The 19604-nt window shown below is 38.1% G+C and overlaps 1 protein-coding gene across 3 annotated transcripts in view; it reads left to right on the top strand.

Moving 5' to 3' along the window:
• Positions 1–9941: 9941 nt before the first annotated feature.
• GCFC2 (GC-rich sequence DNA-binding factor 2) overlaps positions 9942–19604 on the top strand; it is a 66079-nt gene continuing 56416 nt past the window's right edge. For all 3 annotated transcript variants that reach the window (XM_081253761.1, XM_081253760.1, XM_081253762.1), the window contains exons 1-2: positions 9942–10262; positions 14797–14937. In XM_081253761.1, the coding sequence (XP_081109887.1) occupies positions 9992–10262; positions 14797–14937 (412 nt within the window). In that variant the 5' untranslated portion in view covers positions 9942–9991. The remainder of the gene's footprint in view (positions 10263–14796; positions 14938–19604) is intronic.

Here is a 19604-nt window from a genome sequence, read left to right as displayed (position 1 = left end):
AGAAACAGTTAACAAGGACCTAGAAGAACTAAAGATGAAATAAGCAACGATGAACAACACAATAAATGAAATTAAAAATACTCTAGATGAGGGGCTTCCCTGGTGGCACAGTGGTTGAGAGTCTTCCTGCCGATGCAGGGGACATTGGTTCGTGCCCTGGTCCAGGAAGATCCCACATGCCATGGGGCAGCTGGGCCGGTGAGCCATGGCCGCTGAGCCTGTGTGTACGGAGCCTGTGCTCTGCAACGGGAGACGCCACAGCAGTGAGAGGCCCACGTAACACACAAACAAAACAAAACAAAACTCTAGATGGGATCAATAGCAGAATAACTGAGGCAGAAGAACAGATAAGTGACCTGGAAGACAAAATAGTGAAAATAACTACTACAGAACAGAATAAATAAAAAGGAAAGAAAAGAACTGAGGACACTCTCAGAGACATCTGGGACAACACTAAACACACCAACATTCGAATTATAGGGGTTCCAGAAGAAGAAGAGGAAAAGAAAGGGACTGAGAAAATATTTGAAGAGATTATAGTTGAAGACTTCCCTAATAGGGAAAGGAAATAGTTAATCAATTTACATATTAATAAAACTCAAAAATTAAACACAAAGAAAACATGTTAAAGCAGCAAGGGAAAAATAACACACAAGGGAATCTCCATAAGGTTAACAGCTGATCTTTCAGCAGAAACTCTGCAAGCCAGAAGGGACTGGCAGGACATATTTAAAGTGATGAAGGAGAAAATCCTGCAACCAAGATTACTCTACCCAGCAAGGATCTCATTCAGATTTGATGGAGAAATTAAAACGTTTACAGACAAGAAAAAGCTGAGAGAGTTCAGCACCACCAAACCAGCTTTACAACAAATGCTAAAGGAACTTCTCTAGGCACGAAACACAACAGAAGGAAAAGACCTACAATAACGAACCCAAAACAATTAAGAAAATGGGAATAGGAACATACATATCGATAATTACCTTAAATGTAAATGGACTAAATGCTCCCACCAAAAGACACAGATGGCTGAATGGATACAAAAACAAGACCCATATATATGCTGTCTACAAGAGACCCACTTCAGACCTAGAGACACATACAGACTGAAAGTAAGGGGATGGAAAAAGATATTCCATGCAAATGAATATTAAAAGAAAGCTGGAGTAGCAATTCTCTTATTACACAAAATAGACTTTAAAATAAAGACTATAAGAAGAGACAAAGAAGGACACTACATAATGTTCAAGGGATCGATCCAAGAAGAAGAAATAACAACTGTAAATATTTACACACTCAACATAGAAGCACCTCAATACATAAGGCAAATACTAACAGCCATAAAAGGGGAAATCGACAGTAATACATTCATAGTAAGGGACTTTAACACCCCACTTTCACCAATGGACAGATCATCCAAAATGAAAATAAATAAGGAAACACAAGCTTTAAATGATACATTAAACAAGATGGACTTAATTGATATTTATAAGACATTCCATCCAAAAACAACAGAATGAACATTTTTCTCAAGTGCTCATGGAACATTCTCCAGGATAGATCATATCTTGGGTCACAAATCAAGCCTTGGTAAATTTAGGAAAATTGAAATTGTATCAAGTATCTTTTCCAACCACAACGCTATGAGACTAGCTATCAATTACAGGAAAAGATCTGTAAAAAGTACAAACACATGGAGGCTAAACAATACACTACTTAATAATGAAGTTATCACTGAAGAAATCAAAGAGGAAATAAAAAAATACCTAGAAACAAATAACAACGGAGAAACGACGACCCAAAACCTATGGGATGCAGCAAAAGCAGTTTTACAAGGAAAGTTTATAGCAATCCAATCCTACCTTAAGAAACAGGAAAAATCTCTAATAAACAACCTAACCTTGCACCTAAAGCAATTAGAGAAAGAAGAACAAAAAAGTTAGCAGAAGTTAGCAGAAGGAAAGAAATCATAAAAATCAGATCAGAAATAAATGAAAAAGAAATGAAGGAAACGATAGCAAAGATCAATAAAACTAAAAGCTGGTTCTTTGAGAAGATAAACAAAATTGAAAAACAATTAGCCAGACTCTTCAAAAAAAAAGGGAGAAGACTCAAATCAATAGAATTAGAAATGAAAAAGGAGAAGTAACAACTGACACTGCAGAAATACAAAAGATCATGAGAGATTACTACAAGCAACTCTATGCCAATAAAATGGACAACCTGGAAGAAATGGACAAATTCTTAGAAACGCACAACCTGCCAAGACTGAATCAGGAATAAATACAAAATATGAACAGACCAATCACAAGCACTGAAATTGAAACTGTGATTAAAAATCTTCCAACAAACAAAAGCTCAGGACCTGATGGCTTCACAGGCGAATTCTATCAAACATTTAGAGAAGAGCTAACACCTATCCTTCTCAAACTCTTCCAAAATATAGCACAGGGAGGAACACTCCCAAAATCATTCTATGAGGCCACCATCACCTTGATACCAAAACTAGACAAGGATGTCATAAACAAAGAAAACTACAGGCCAATATCACTGATGAACATAAATGCAAAAATACTCAACAAAACATTAGCAAACTGAATCCAACAACACATTAAAAGGATCATACACCATGATCAAGTGGGGTTTATTCCAGGAATGCAAGGATTCTTCAATATACACAAATCAATCAATGTGATAAACCATATTAACAAATTGAAGGAGAAAAACCGTATGATCATCTCAATAGTTGCAGAGAAAGCTTTCGACAAAATTCAACACCCATTTATGATAAAAACCCTGCAGAAAGTAGGCATAGAGGAAACTTTCCTCAACATAATAAAAGCCATATATGACAATCCCGCAGCCAACATCATCCTCAGTGGTGAAAAACTGAAACCATTTCCACTAAGATCAGGAACAAGACAAGGTTGCCCACTCTCATCACTCTTATTCAACTTAGTTTTGGAAGTTTTAGCCACAGCAATCAGAGAAGAAAAGGAAATAAAAGGAATCCAAATAGGAAAAGAAGAAGTAAAGCTGTCACTGTTTGCAGATGACATGATACTATACATAGAGAATCCTAAAGATGCTACCAGAAATCTACTAGAGCTAATCAATGAATTTGGTAAAGTAGCAGGATTCAAAATTAATGCACAGAAATCTCTGGCATTCCTATACACGAATGATGAAAAATCTGAAAGTGAAATCAAGAAAACACTCCCATTTACCATTGCAACAAAAAGAATAAAATATCTAGGAATAAGCCTACCCAAGCAGTCAAAAGACCTGTATGCAGGAAATTATAAGACACTGATGAAAGAAATTAAAGATGATACAAATAGATGGAGAGATATACCATGCTCCTGGATTGGAAGAATCAATATTGTGAAAATGACTCTACTACCCAAAGCAATCTACAGATTCAATGCAATCCCTATCAAACTACCACTGGCATTTTTCACAGAACTAGAACAAAAAATTTCAAAATTTGTTTGGAAAAACAAAAGACCCCGAATAGCCAAAGCAATCTTGAGAACGAAAAACGGAGCTGGAGGAATCAGGCTCCCTGACTTCAGACTATACTACAAAGCTACAGTAATCAAGACAGTGTGGTACTGGCATAAAAACAGAAAGATAGATCAGTGGATCAGGACAGAAAGCCCAGAGATAAACCCACGCGCATATGGTCACCTTATCTTTGATAAAGAGGCAGGAATGTACAGTGGAGAAAGCACAGCCTCTTCAATATGTGGTCCTGGGAAAACTGACAGGTACATGTAAAAGTATGAGATTAGATCACTCCCTAACACCATACACAAAAATAAGCTCAAAATGGATTAAAGACCTAAATATAAGGCCAGAAACTATCAAACTCTTAGAGGAAAACATAGGCAGAACACTCTATGACATAAATCACAGCAAGATCCTTTTTGACCCACCTCCTAGAGAAATGGAAATAAAAACAAAAATAAACAAATGGGACCTAATGAAACTTCAATGCTTTTGCACAGCAAAGGAAACCATAAACAAGACCAAAAGACAACCCTTAGAATGGGAGAAAATATTTGCAAATGAAGCAACTGACAAAGGATTCATCTCCAAAATTTATAAGCAGCTCATGCAGCTCAATAACAAAAAAACAAACAACCCAATCCAAAAATGGACAGAAGACCTAAATAGACATTTCTCCAAAGAAGATATACAGACTGCCAACAAACACATGAAACAATGCTCAACATCATTAATCATTAGAGAAATGAAACTCAAAACTACAATGAGATATCATCTCACACCATCCAGAACGGACATGATCAAAAAATCTAGAAACAATAAATGCTGGAGAGGGTGTGGAGAAAAGGGAACACTCTTGCACTGCTGATGGGAATGTGAATTGGTACAGCCACTATGGAGAGCAGTATGGAGATTCCTTAAAAAATTACAAATAGAACTGCCATATGACCCAGCAATCCCACTACTGGCCATATACCCTGAGAAAACCATAATTCAAAAAGAGTCATGTACCAAAATGTCCATTGCAGCTCTATTTACAATAGCCTGGAGATAGAAACAACCTATGTGTCCATCATTGGATGAATGGATAAAGAAGATGTGGTACATTTATACAATGGAATATTACTCAGCCATAAAAAGAAATGAAATTGAGCTATTTGTAATGAGGTGGATAGACTTGGAGTCTGTCATACAGAGTGAAGTAATTCAGAAAGAGAAAGACAAAAACCGTATGCTAACACATATATATGGAATTTAAGGGAGAAAATGTCATGAAGAACCTAGGGGTAAGACAGGAATAAAGACACAGACCTACTAGAGAATGGACTTGAGGATATGGGGAGGGGGAATGGTAAGCTGTGACAAAGCGAGAGAGAGGCATGGACATATATACACCACCAAATGTAAGACAGATAGCTAGTGGGAAGCAGCCGCATAGCACAGGGAGATCAGCTCGGTGCTTTGTGACCACCTAGAGGGCTGGGATAGGGAGGGTTGGAGGGAGGGAGACGCAAGAGGGAAGAGATATGGGAACATATGTATATGTATAACTGATTCACTTTGTTATAAAGCAGAAACTAACACACCATTGTAAAGCAATTTTACTCCAATAAAGATGTAAAAAAAAAAAAAAGAACTCTACAAACAAATGCTGGAGAGGGTGTGGAGAAAAAGTAACCCTCTTGCACTGTTGGTGAGAATGTAAATTGATACAGCCAGTATAGAGAACAGTATGGGGTTTCTTTAAAAAACTAAAAATAGAACTACCGTATGACCCAGCAATCCCACTACTTGGCATATACCCTGAGAAAATCATAACTGAAAAAGCGACATATACCACGGTGTTCATTGCAGCACTATTTACAATAGCCAGGACATTGAAGCAACCTAAATGTCCATCAACAGAGGAATGGATAAAGAAGATGTGGTACATATATACAATGTAATATTTGTCATAAAAAAGAACGAAATAATGCCTTTTGCAGCAACGTGGATAAACCTAGAGATTTTCATACTGAGTGAAGTAAGTCACACAGAGACAAATATGATATGATATCGCTCATATGTGGAATCTAAAAAAATGTACAAATGAACTTATCTACAAAACAGAAATAGAGTTACAGATGAAGAAAACAAACTTATGGTTACACGGTGTAAGAGGGGGAAGGATAAATTGGAAGATTGGGACTGACATATACACAGTACTATATATAAAATAGATAACTAATAAAGACCTACTGTATAGCACAGGGAACTCTACCCAATATTCTGCAATAGTCTATATGGGAAAAGTATCTTAGAAAGAGTGGATATATGTATATGTATAACTGATTTACTTTGCTGTACACCTGAAACTACGACAACATTGTAAATCAACTATAGTTCAATAAAAAAAAAATTTTAAATATTGCCAACTGTAAGTATGATAATTTGATTGTGACTATTTTTTAATAATATAGTCTTTATGTTTTAGACATACCTGAAATATTTTGGATGAAACACCATGTGTGTGACATATTTTGAAATAATGTATAAAGAGAGTAGATAGGAATAGAAATGAAACAAGTTGTCCATGAGTTGAAGATTATCAAAGCTGAATAATAAGAGTTCATTAAATTCTTCTGTGTACTTATTACATATGTTTGGAAATTTTCCATTATATAATTTTTAATTAAATTAGGTCAATTGGATAACCATACAAAAATTAATTTGACTGTCATCTCACTCCATACCCCAAAAATATCAACTCTAGGTACATTATAGATCTGTATCCATAATATACTATCAGAGACTATATTTTTGACGTTGGGGTATATAGAAAGATTTCTAAAATAAGACACAAAAGATAAAGGAAAGGATAAATAATTGGTTTACATTAACATTAAAAATTTAAGAATTTCTCTTCACACACACAAAAAAACAAAAACCATTAAGAGAGTGAAAAAGCCAACCACAAGGTGGTAGAACATATTTGCAATATGTATAACAGTCAAAGGGCTCATATACATAATACATAACAAATAGCTATGTGCCATTAAGAAAAAAAACAAGTAATAGAAAATGGATAAGAGACTTGAATAAGAAAGTCACAAAATAGGAACTTTAGGTAGGACATATGGGTGTGTGTCTGTGTGTGTGTGTGTGTGTGCGTGTAATACATACATATATATTATATATATTATTTATATGTATGTATGAATAAGGGCTCTTATTCATTAGTAATCAAGGAAATTCTAATTAAAGCCATCAGGACCCAGAAGGCTAAAAGTAAGACAATTGACAATACCAAGTGTTAGCAAGGATAAAGAATCATGAAAACTTTTATACATGTAAATTTATGGAAGTATAAATTTAGGTGGCTACTACCTTGGGAAGCTGGCATTTTCCACTGAAATTAAAGATATGCATAATCCATGTCCCAATATTTCACTCATAGGACAATACCCAACAGAACTGTGTGAACATTACTCTGAGCAGGTATAAGTTTTAATAACTATATTATTTGCAATATGGCTGTGAGATAATATATATATATATATTTCTATTATAGGTCCCTATGGAGCCTTCCCAGGAACAGATCCCCATGTCCCCTGCCTCTTGTTTTTAGAAGAGCTTTAGCCTCCTAAAACCTTCCCTGAATGACAATGAGCAAATTTAATCAGAGAAATGCAGACACTAAGGAAAAGAGTCAAGCAAGAAACAATAATAGTAGTTTAGCTATAAGACAAAGTCAAGCACTTCTAGTTCCTCCTTAAAGGTTATAGATAATATCCTGAGCCATATCCTCGAGTTGTTTGCAGATACTAAAACCCCCAACAGGTGAAAGAAGTTAACTCCTGACCACCAGCATGTAGACCCCAGACCAGCTGGAAATAGAAGGTTGATGATGTTGACTCTGAAACACCATTGTTACCTCACCACCAACAAATCAGAATATCCATGAGCTGATCAAGCACCCTGCAACCCTCTTCCTCACATTGCACTTTAACCTTTCCCTGAAAGCCAACAGGGATTTTGGGTCTTCTGTGCATGAGCCTCCCATTCTCCTTTCTTGGCCCTGCAGTAAATATTGTACTTTCCTTCACTACAACCCAGTGTTGGTAAATAGGCTTTGCTGTGTGTTGGGCGAGTGGACTCAAGCTTGGTTCAGTAACAGTCTCTGCTCCTGGTTCCTGGCACAGAGCTCCTGAAATCCTTGTACTTTGATTTGAATAGGATTTTAATAGACTTTCTCCAAAGAAGCCAACAGGTATGTGAAAGATGCTGAACATCACTAATCAGGGAAATGCCAATCAAAACCACAATGAAATATCACTTCACATCTGTTAGGATGGCTGGTATCAATCAGTCAATCAATCAATAGTCAACAAGTGTTGGCAAGGTTGTGGAGAAAGTGGAATGTTTGCACACAGTTGGTGGGAACGTGAAATGTGCAGTTGTTATGGAAAACAGTATGGAAGTTCCTCAAAAAATTAAAAATAAAACTACCATATGATCCAGCCGTCCCACTTCTGGGTATTTATCCAAAAGAATTGAAATCAGGATCTTGAAGACATATTTGCACTCCCACATTTATTGCAACACTCTTCACAATAGCCAAGGTATGGAAACCACCTAAATGTCTATTGTCCAATGAATGGATAAAGAAAATGTGGTATATAGAGACAATGGAATATCATTCAGCATTAGAAAGGAAGGAAATCCCACTATATGTGACAAAATGGATGAGCTTTGAGGACATTATGCTAAGTCACAGAAAGGTAAATACTTCCTGATTCCTCTTACATGAGGTACCTAAAATAGCCAAACTCATAGAAGCAAAAAGGAGAATGGTGATTGCCAGGGCAGGGAGGAGGAGGAATGGGGAGTTAAAGTACAACAGGTAAAAAGTTTTGGTTAAAAGGAAAAAGTTCTAGAGATCTGCTGTACAACATTGTGCTTATAATTAACAATACTGTACAGTACACTTAAAAATTTGTTAAGAGTGTAGATCTTACATTAAGTATTTTGAGCATCATTTTTTTTTTAAGTAATTTCCAACAAGCCAAACTGTAGGGATAATTTGGCTAATAGCACCTGACCACCGGGAGCATGACCCCCATGTATATCATGACCCTTTGGGCCCACGACAAGAGACCTTCATAGTAAGTGCTCAAAAATAGATACTGAAAAAATGAAAACAAAATTAGGTCCATACTTTTGTGGATGTATTTCCACAATAAGTGTTTTTAATTCCTAAAGGAGAGAGTGATAACTTATTAATACTACTTCTCTAAATTTGTTCTCTGAGAAAATCTGATGTAGGTATGGCTTAAAAATGAAAATATATCCATTACTTATAACAAGAGAGAATGAAAAGTAGCTCTATTATGAGAAAGGAGGCAATTTCCAAAAGATTGACACAATCCTTCTGTAAGTAGCACATTTCTCACTAGAGGGAGCTCAGAACCCACTGATCAATGGCTAGAGGAGCAGAATAAAATGTCACCACTAGGGGATAAACGATTTCCAAAAGCTGGGAATATTTCATATGCCAATTTTCTTTCAATTATTAACCGCTTCAATTTTAAATTATATAAAAGATGAATAATGTAAAGTTTCCTAATAACCAGTTGATTAATTTAATAAGCTAGTATTGTAAATAAGTATAGTGGGGGCAAATAAGATATATGGCATTATTCATGCCCTCTTGGGGGAAGAAATTCCTCGTATTCATGAGAAAGGGCAAATAATATAAAGTAGTGATGATTATGGGTACCTAAAAAGGCTTCTTGCTCTCTTGTTGCTCTTCACCCGTTTCTAAAGGTAACTCTGTGGGGCTGTCCTTCTTATCTCTGTGCTTCTTTTTAAATTACATCCCCATTTTTCAAATACATTTTTTTTCTTATGGACCAACGTATTTAACCAGGTTCGATTGAAGCCTTGATGCTTGGAAGCAATCATTTGATGTTTGCTTATTTGTGCACCTATCATTTATGTGCAGATTCTACTGTGTAGATTTTACTGTTTAGCTTTCAGAGACAATCTCAAACACACACACACCTGCGGTTTTTTGCTTGTGTTTTGTCTTTTTTAATTCTTGGTTGGAGAGAGAACTTCACTCTCTCCGGAAAGTAGAAGAGCAGATCCGGTCCCAGCCCAGGATGTGGGCATAACGCCTGATTCCCAGATACGGTTTGCACAAAGAGAGCCTGTGAGTGCAGCTTTCCGTGGAACTCACCTCCGGAAGTCAGCGAGATTCTCTGCAACCATCTGCGCAAGCTAGCCTTGCAAAGTAAAGACAGCGCTCTACCTACCTCAGCCTGGGAACCGAACTCTGTCGAACAGATCGAAGGAAGCAAAGCACGCATGCGCATGGAGAAGCTGGAGTTGAAGACGCGCGGGTCGGGCGCACGTATGCGACGGAAAGGCGGGAGGCGGAAGCGCGCGCCTGGGTGGTTGCTGTAGCCCTGGGTTAGCCAGAGCCGGAAGTGAGCCTGCTATGGCTCACAGGCCGAAAAGGACTTTCCGGCAGCGCCGAGCGGACTCTAGTGACAGCGACAGCACCCAGGAACCATTTGCTGAACCCGGGACGTCGGGGGAGCAGGCAGACCTGGGCCCTGCGGAGGAAGGGCTGCCGTATGGAGGAGGCCGCGCGGAAGCGGCGGAACTACCCCGCCGGGCCCGGGGTCGGGGCCGCGGCCGGGTCTGGGCCAGTTCCCGGCACGCCGCGAGAGCGGCTGCGCGTTTGGACGGAGGCTCGGACGTCCCAGGTGACGCGGGGCAGCAGGATGGGTGCCCGGGGCAGCAGGGTGGGTGCCCGGGGCGGGGTGTGGGGAGGATGGGGAAAGAGCCCGCGAGGTTCTCTAAAGGTTTCTGCAACCTTTTGCCAGCCACGAACAACGATGAATCGCGGAGATAACCTGCCTGCGAATACTGGCCTGCTGCCTGCATCTCCGTATTGGGCCCCTTGGGGGAGTAGAAAGAATACTGCATGGTTTGGGCTTGTCCGTGTTTGCACTGTCAGATAAACCCTCACCAATTATATATAGCTTTAGTGCTGCACTTTATGCTTAGAAGAACCTAAATCGTCACAGAAGAGTTTAAAAATTCCTAATACTCCTAGGTAGGTGAAGATACTTTCTGTCCCCAATTCTTTTCCTCGAAAACAAGCAAAACGATACACTAGAAAAATTTAGGTGACAGGCTTTGGGACATTTTCTATTGCGTTTTGTTTTTTAATCGGTTATTTAAAGAAAAGATAAAAATAGTAATATATGCCACTAACAGATTGGTGACCCTGTAGAGTACCAATAATGGTGTTAAATACAATGTAGTAATTTTGAAGTACCTTTGCGTTCTTAAAAATAGAATTCAAGCAGCATAAACTTGTTTACGTAAGATGTGTTCTAGTTTGAATTCTAGTTTGAATATGGTTAAAAATAAAACTGTATAGTTAGGAAAAGTTAGAAATAAAAACACAGGAACAAGGACTTGGAAGGAACTTGTATAAGTAGGGTCTTGAAGTTTAAATACATTAACTTCTGACTCAGACACACATAAAAATATTTGAGATTATGTTTCATTCTAAAAGGAACTTCTAAAAAAATTCAATAGTGAAGCTCGTAGTAAAGGCCCTGAAAGCAACCAGCTTCTCCAAATAAATGGCACTTTTTACCTACTTTTGTCTGCAAACCATGTTTCTCCAGGATACCTAACACTCAGGTTTAATGAACTGAGGTAAGCCCCGGCCTGTTGACATGAGTAGAATCTCCAGTTTGTCACCTGTGGATGATGCCACCAATAGAATGATGATTCAGCATTTCTGGCTTGTCACAGGATGAAATAACCATGTAGAAAACAAACCTATGTTGCTAATGATATGTTACATAATTTATTGTTATTTTCAAGACAGTATACATGGTATAATTTCAATAAATAAAAAAGTATCTGTAAAAAAAACTATAGTTTTTCGTTAGTCTTGAGGTAAAAAAGTTTTCTCCCCACTATTTTTAGTCCAAGTGATTTTGGTGATTTCTTAGTCAGTGTTATAATCACCTGTTTATCTGAAGTTCTGATGACTTTTAAAATATTTTTTTCTTTATGTAAGAGTCATCTGGTTAAACTTTAATGGGGCGGGGGGGGGGGGGGGGGGGGCAGGAGTTGCCTCTTCTCTTGCCTTCCAAAACAGTGAAACAGTGGTTCTCAAACATTTTGGTCTTAAGAGTACCCTTTTGGTCTTAAAGGTATACCCTTTATACTCTTAAAAATAATTAAGGATCCCAAAGAGCTTTTGTTTCTGTGGATTATATCTATAATATTTACCATCTTAGGAATTAAGATAAATTTTTATTAATTCTTTTTAAAAATTAACTCATTATATGTAGGGATAAGAAACATTTTTATGAAAAATAACTTTTCTGATAAATAGTAAGAGTGACGTTTTCAATTTGCAAATCTCTTTAATGTCTGGCTTAATGGAAGACAGCTGAATTCTCACAGATATTTCTGCATTCAGTCTATTGAAATGTGTTGCTTTGTTTGAATGTATGAAGAAAACCACAGATAGATGACTAGGAGTACTTAAGAGCCTTTTTAGTTCATTAAAGGTGTTCTGCTTTAATATTACAATGAAGCTCAAAAAGTAATAGGTTCTTGGGGCTTCCCTGGTGGCACAGTGGTTGAGAGTCCGCCTGCCGATGCAGGGGACACGGGTTCGTGCTCCAGTCCGGGAAGATCCCACATGCCGCAGAGCAGCTGGGCCCGTGAGCCATGGCCGCTGAGCCTGCGTATCCGGAGCCTGTGCTCCGCAACGGGAGGGACCACAACAGTGAGAGGCCCTCATACCGCAAAAAGAAAAAAAAAAAAACAGTAATAGGTTCTTAAAGGTTAGTTTGCAGTGTGTGTCGACTGAAGAAAATGCACAACGTGAAAGTTTGTGAGTTGTTTTATTTGGAGCAAAATGAGAACTATAGCCCAGGAGACAGCGTTTCAGGTAGCTTTGAGAAACTGCTCCACAGAGGTAGGGGAGAGGTCAGTGTTACATATGATATTAGTGAAGAGGGGTTTGTGCGGTCAGACACACATTTTGGCAGAACCTTGCTGCTAGTCATGAGGAGCAGACATCACCATTAATGATTTTAGTGCTTTTCCAGATATGAGGAGTTGTAAGGATCGGGCTTATAAAATCTTCTGAAAATATCTGTCTGAAGGCCTGTTCTGCCAGTTTTTCCCAAAGCACAGAGTACCTCATTCCTCATCTCTGCCCTGAACTCCTTTCAGGGTGTGTTGAAAATCAGCAGCTACAGCAGTTTGTGACTTAATCCTTGTAGATGCAGAAGGCAAGTGCTAAGTTTTAGTTGGCATGAGGAAGCTGAAACCATATCAGTCAATTCTTTGTACTCCACTATAGTAAAATCTGTCGGTGTGTTTTGCACTTTGAATGGCTTTTACCCATGCATGATTGGTAACATCATGCATTGACTCTTTGGAAAGTAGTGGTTCACCCAGTTGCAGTTCTTGCAAGTGTTGGTACAATTTATTACAATGTCAAAAAAAATCTCTTAATGCTACTACTGACATCATCAGTCTTTAAGTATTGGAAAGCTATCAAGTTCACAGTAGAGGGTGTGCTTTCCCAAAATTATAGACTTCACTTGCAACCTCTAATCTTGAAGTGGTAGGCACGACTTTGCTCGTTTTTAAGAAAATGTTTGTCAGATACCCGTGTCTGAATAACTAGAGTTTGTCTGTCATTCTTTCAAGTAGAAAGGTTTTCCTCCTCGAAGACAGTGGTTAAGTTCAACTTGCAGCTCATCACACAAGTGCTTTACCTTGAGGCAACCATTGCATTTCAGTATGCGCCAGAAGTGCTTTATGCATGCTTCCATTTTGATCCACAGAATATTAAAAAGATATGTACTCAGGGCCAAAATTTAATAAAATTAATTTTTTATTGCTTCATTAAGGACAATAAGTGAAACTGACTATTTTTCTTGCTAGTACAAGGTGGAAAAGAATACAGTGGATGCTTCTGCAGATTGGCATCACTGTTACGATTCATACTAAAAAATTAGCAGTTTTACCCACCAATGGAGTAAAAAGGGCAAGTAACATGTTAATGTTGTGATGAAAGTAATTTGGGTTTTCCCTCAGACCCGCTGAAAGGGTCTGAGGGACCTCCAAGGGTAGATGAATCATACTCTTAGAACCACTGCTCTGGTGTAACTTTACTTCACTTTAAGAAGATGTAGGAGTTGTCATAAATAGCAGTAGCTAAGAAAGATATAAGCTACAGCTATATTCCTTGTCTTTTACACTTGATCTTAGCCAAATGGCCAAGAAGTGATATATTGCTTTGTCTTTTAATTCTTGATTTTTACTCCAGCTTTTTTGAAATTTATATAGGTTTTCTAATTAAGGAACATTCTTAATATAAGAGTACTTATTTATGCAATCTTAAATCTTAAGATTATTCACAACTATTACAAAATATTTGTGAACTAACAAGCCCTTTTTTGTCAATAATACCATAAATTCCTTTACATTTTGCTCATTCAATTCTCACAATACCTCTGTGGGTGTTCTCTCTTAATGCTGTCTTTGTTTAATAGGTTAATTGACTGTGTCCTTTCCAGAATCACACAGTGGAAATAGATCCATGATTTGGTTTGAGGCTACAGTACTCATTATAGTACTTCTTACCACCAGCCATTGAAATGTAACTTAGTATTTATATTACAAGAGCCTAAATTCCAGAGTTGGATGAAATTAGATTGAAAGCCCAGCTTCTCCATTTAGTAACTTTGTGACATTGGACATGTTATTTAGCCTTTCCAATCCTTAGTTTTCTCATCAGTAATAACATTTACTTTATAGAGTTGTGAATGTTAAATGAAATAAATCTTGTAAAACAGACTTCAGTGTGCCTAGCACATAGGAAATGTACGTTAAGTATTCTTTTCTTTTTCTATTTATTCACTATCACTATTTTTCTTTTTTCATTTAAATATTCTTTCACTTTTTGTCATTTTCTTTTTTCTCTTATGTTCCCTTTCCTCTTTTCGTTTCATTCTTTAATGAAGGGAGTATTTTACTAGTTAAGTAGATAACACAAATAGGATACATCCTTGTACATTTATTAGACCATCCATTGATTTCAGAAAGAATGGAAATTAGAGAAAGATCTGCATATCTACTTTAAATATGTAGAGTAAAATTAAAACACCATATTTTACATATGCCATGTGTTGTTCACAATTTCAATTATTGATTCCAACATCTTGACTCTTTCTTGTTATATTCAAGAAAACATCCTGTTAGAATCCAGAGCAGTTGATCTTTCAACAGACGAAGAGGATGGAACACATCATTCTTCAGAAAGTGAAGATGATCAGAGTTCATCTTCCAATACCTCTAGCTCTCTGGAAGAAGAGTTTACATCACTAGGTTGGTAACTTTTGAATTTTGTTTAAGAACTTTATTTCTAGGCAGCTGAAAGCGCAGACCCCAGAGACGGGGGTGGGACGATGGGGCTGCTGTTGCTGCCACCAAGAGACCTGTGTGTGAGCGCAGGTCACTGTCCATGCCCCCCTTCCGGGGAGCCTGTGCAGCCCGTCACTGCCGGGATCCCGGGATCCAGGGACGGTTTCCCTGGGAGAGCGCATAGCGCGCCTCGGGCTGGTGCTACATCACGCAGGCCTCTGCCGCCGCAGGCTTGCCCCGCACTCTGTGCCCCTCCTTCCCCCCCAGCCTCAGTGAGCCAGAGTCCCCGAAGCGGCTGCTCCTTTAACCCTGTCCTGTCTGAGGGAGGAACAGATGCCCTCCGGCGACCTACAGGCAGAGGCGGGGCCAAATCCAAAGCTGAGACCCGGGAGCTGTGAGAACAAAGAAGAGAAAGAGAAATCTCTCCCAGCAGCCTCAGAAGCAGCGGACTAAAACTCCACAATCAACTTGATGTACCCTGCATCTGTGGAATACATGAATAGACAAGGAATCATCACAAATTGAGGAGTCTGAGCCGCGTGGATGAAAGGTTCTTGGTGCTTCAGCCAGCAGTCAGTGCTGTGCCTCTGAGGTGGGAGAGCCAACTTCAGGACACTGGTCCACAAGAGACCTCCCAGCTCCACATAATATCAAACGGCGAAAATCTTCCAGAGATCTCCATCTCAACACCAGCACCAGCTTCACTCAATGACCAGCAAGCTACAGTGCTGGACATACTATGCCAAACAACTAGCAAGACAGGAACACAACGCCACCCATTAGCAGAGAGACTGCCTAAAATCATAAAAAGTCCACAGACACCCCAAAACACACCACCAGACGTGGACCTGCCCACCAGAAAGACAAGATCCAGCCTCATCCACAAGAACATAGGCACTAGTCCCTTCCACCAGGAAGCCTACACAACCCACTGAACCAAACTTAGCCACTGGGGACAGACACAAAAAACTACAGGAACTACAGACATGCAGCCTGCAAAAAGTAGACCCCAAACACAGTAAGATAAGCAAAATGAGAAGACAGAAAAACACAGCAGGAGAAGGAGCAAGATAAAAACCCACCAGACCTAACAAATGAAGAGGAAATGGTCTACCTGAAAAAGAATCCAGAATAATGATAGTAAAGATGAAGCAAAATCTTGGAAATAGAATAGACAAAATGCAAGAAACAGTTAACAAGGACCTAGAAGAACTAAAGATGAATCAAGCAACGATTAGAAACACAAGTGAAATTAAAAATACTCTAGATGGGATCAATAGCAGAATAACTGAGGCAGAAGAATGGATAAGTGATGTGGAAGATAAAATACTGGAAATAACTACTGCAGAGCAGAAGAAAGAATAAGGAATGAAAAGAACTGAGGACAGTCTCAGACCTCTGGGACAACATTAAACGCACCAACATTCGAATTATAGGGGTTCCAGAAGAAGAAGAGAAAAAGAAAGGGACTGAGAAAATATTTGAAGAGATTATAGTTGAAGACTTCCCTAATATGGGAAAGGAAATAGTTAATCAAGTCCTGGAGGCACAGAGAGTCCCATACAGGATAAACCCAAGGAGAAATACGCCAAGACACATATTAATCAAACTGTCAAAAATTAAATACAAAGAAAAAATATTAAAAGCAGCAAGGGAAAAACAACAAATAACACACAAGGGAATCCCCATAAGGATAACAGCTGATCTTTCAGCAGAAACCCTGCAAGCCAGAAGGGAGTGGCAGGACATATTTAAAGTGATGAAGGAGAAAAAACTGCAACCAAGATTACTCAGCAAGGATCTCATTCAGATTTGATGGAGAAATTAAAACGTTTACAGACAAGAAAAAGCTGAGAGAGTTCAGCAGCACCAAACCAGCTTTACAACAAATGCTAAAGGAACTTCTCTAGGCACGAAACACAAGAGAAGGAAAAGACCTACAATAACAAACCCAAAACAATTAAGAAAATGGGAATAGGAACATACATATCGATAATTACCTTAAATGTAAATGGACTAAATGCTCCCACCAAAAGACACAGATTGGCTGAATGGATACAAAAACAAGACCCATATATATGCTGTCTACAAGAGACCCACTTCAGACCTAGAGACACATTCAGACTGAAAGTAAAGGGATGGAAAAAGATATTCCATGCAAATGGAAACCAAAAGAAAGCTGGAGTAGCAATTCTCATATAAGACAAAATAGACTTTAAAATAAAGACTACTAGAAGAGACAAAGAAGGACACTACATAATGCTCAAGGGATCGATCCAAGAAGAAGATATAACAATTGTAAATATTTATACACCCAACATAGGAGCACCTCAATACATAAGGCAAATACTAACAGCCATAAAAGGGGAAATCGACAGTAACACATTCATAGTAAGGGACTTTAACACCCCACTTTCACCAATGGACAGATCATCCAAAATGAAAATAAATAAGGAAACACAAGCTTTAAATGATACATTAAACAAGACGAACTTAATTTGATATTTATAGGACATTCCATCGAAAAACAACAATACACATTTTTCTCAAGTGCTCATGGAACATTCTCCAGGATAGATCATATCTCGGGTCACAAATCAAGCCTTGGTAAATTTAGGAAAATTGAAATTGTATCAAGTATCTTTTCCGACCACAATGCTATGAGACTACATATCAATTACAGGAAAAGATCTGTAAAAAATACAAACACATGGAGGCTAAACAATACACTACTTAATAACAAAGTGATCACTGAAGAAATCTAGGAGAAAATAAAAACATACGTAGAAACAAATGACAATGGAGACACAATGACCCAAAACCTATGGGATGCAGCAAAAGCAGTTCTAAGAGGGAAGTTTATAGCAATACAATTCTACCTTAAGAAACAGGAAACATCTCAAATAAACAACCTAACCTTGCACCTAAAGCAATTAGAGACAGAAGAACAAAAACACCCCAAGGTTAGCAGAAGGAAAGAAATCATAAAAATCAGATCAGAAATGAATGAAAAAGAAATGAAGAAAATGATAGCAAAGATCAAAACTAAAAGCTGGTTCTTTGAGAAGATAAACAAAATTGAAAAACCATTAGCCAGACTCATCCAGAAAAAAAGGGAGAAGACTCAATAGAATTAGAAATGAAAAAGGAGAAGTAACAACTGACACTATAGAAATACAAAAGATCATGAGAGATTACTACAAGCAACTCTATGCCAGTAAAATGGACAACCTGGAAGAAATGGACAAATTCTTAGAAATGCACAACCTGCCAAGACTGAATCAGGAAGAAATAGAAAATATAAAAAGACCAATCACAAGCACTGAAATTTAAACTGTGATAAAAAATCTTCCAACAAACAAAAGCCCAGGACCAGATGGCTTCACAGGCGAATTCTATCAAACATTTAGAGAAGAGCTAACACCTATCCTTCTCAAACTCTTCCAAAATATAGCAGAGGGAGGAACACTCCCAAACTCATTCTACGAGGCCACCATCACCTTGATACGAAAACCAGACAAGGATGTCACAAAGAAAGAAAACTACAGGCCAATATCACTGATGAACATAGATGCAAAAATCCTCAGCAAAATACTAGCAAACAGAATCCAACAGCACATTAAAAGGATCGTACACCATGATCAAGTGAGATTTATTCCAGGAATGCAAGGATTCTTCAGTATACGCAAATCAATCAGCGTGATACACCATGTTAACAAATTGAAGGAGAAAAACAGTATGATCATCTCAATAGATGCAGAGAAAGCTTTCAACAAAATTCAACACCCATTTATGATAAAAGCCCTGCAGAAAGTAGGCATAGAGGGAACTTTCCTCAACATAATAAAAGCCATATATGACAAACCCACAGCCAACATCATCGTTAATGGTGAAAAACTGAAACCATTTCCACTAAGATCAGGAACAAGACAAGGTTGCCCACTCTCACCATTCTTATTCAACATAGTTTTGGAAGTTTTAGCCACAGCAATCAGAGAAAAGGAAATAAAAGGATTCCATATAGGAGAAGAAGAAGTAAAGCTGTCACTGTTTTCATAGGACATGATACTATACATAGAGAATCCTAAAGATGCTACCAGAAAACTACTAGAGCTAATCAATGAATTTAGTAAAGTAGCAGGATTCAAAATTAATGCACAGAAATCTCTGGCATTTCTATATACTAATGATGAAAAATCTGAAAGTGAAATCAAGAAAACACTCCCATTTACCACTGCAACAAAAAGAATAAAATATCTAGGAATAAGCCTACCTAAGCAGACAAAAGACCTGTATGCAGAAAATTATAAGACACTGATGAAAGAAATTAAAGATGATACAAATAGATGGAGAGATATACCATGTTCTTGAATTGGAAGAATCAACATTGTGAAAATGACTCTACTACCCAAAGCAATCTACAGATTCAATGCAAATCCTTTCAAACTACCACTGTCATTTTTCACAGAACTAGAACAAAAAATTTCACAATTTGTATGGAAACACAAAAGACCCCTAATAGCCAAAGCAATCTTGAGAACGAAAAATGGAGCTGGAGGAATCAGGCTCCCTGACTTCAGACTATACTACAAAGCTACAGTAATCAAGACAGTATGGTACAGGCACAAAGA

This window comes from Mesoplodon bidens (assembly GCF_964165515.1).
Source record: "Mesoplodon bidens genome assembly, chromosome: 14".
NCBI classification, from domain to species: Eukaryota; Metazoa; Chordata; class Mammalia; order Artiodactyla; family Ziphiidae; genus Mesoplodon; species Mesoplodon bidens.
The sequence above is the reverse complement of the archived record's forward strand: the minus strand, read 5'-3'. Positions and strand labels throughout refer to the sequence as shown.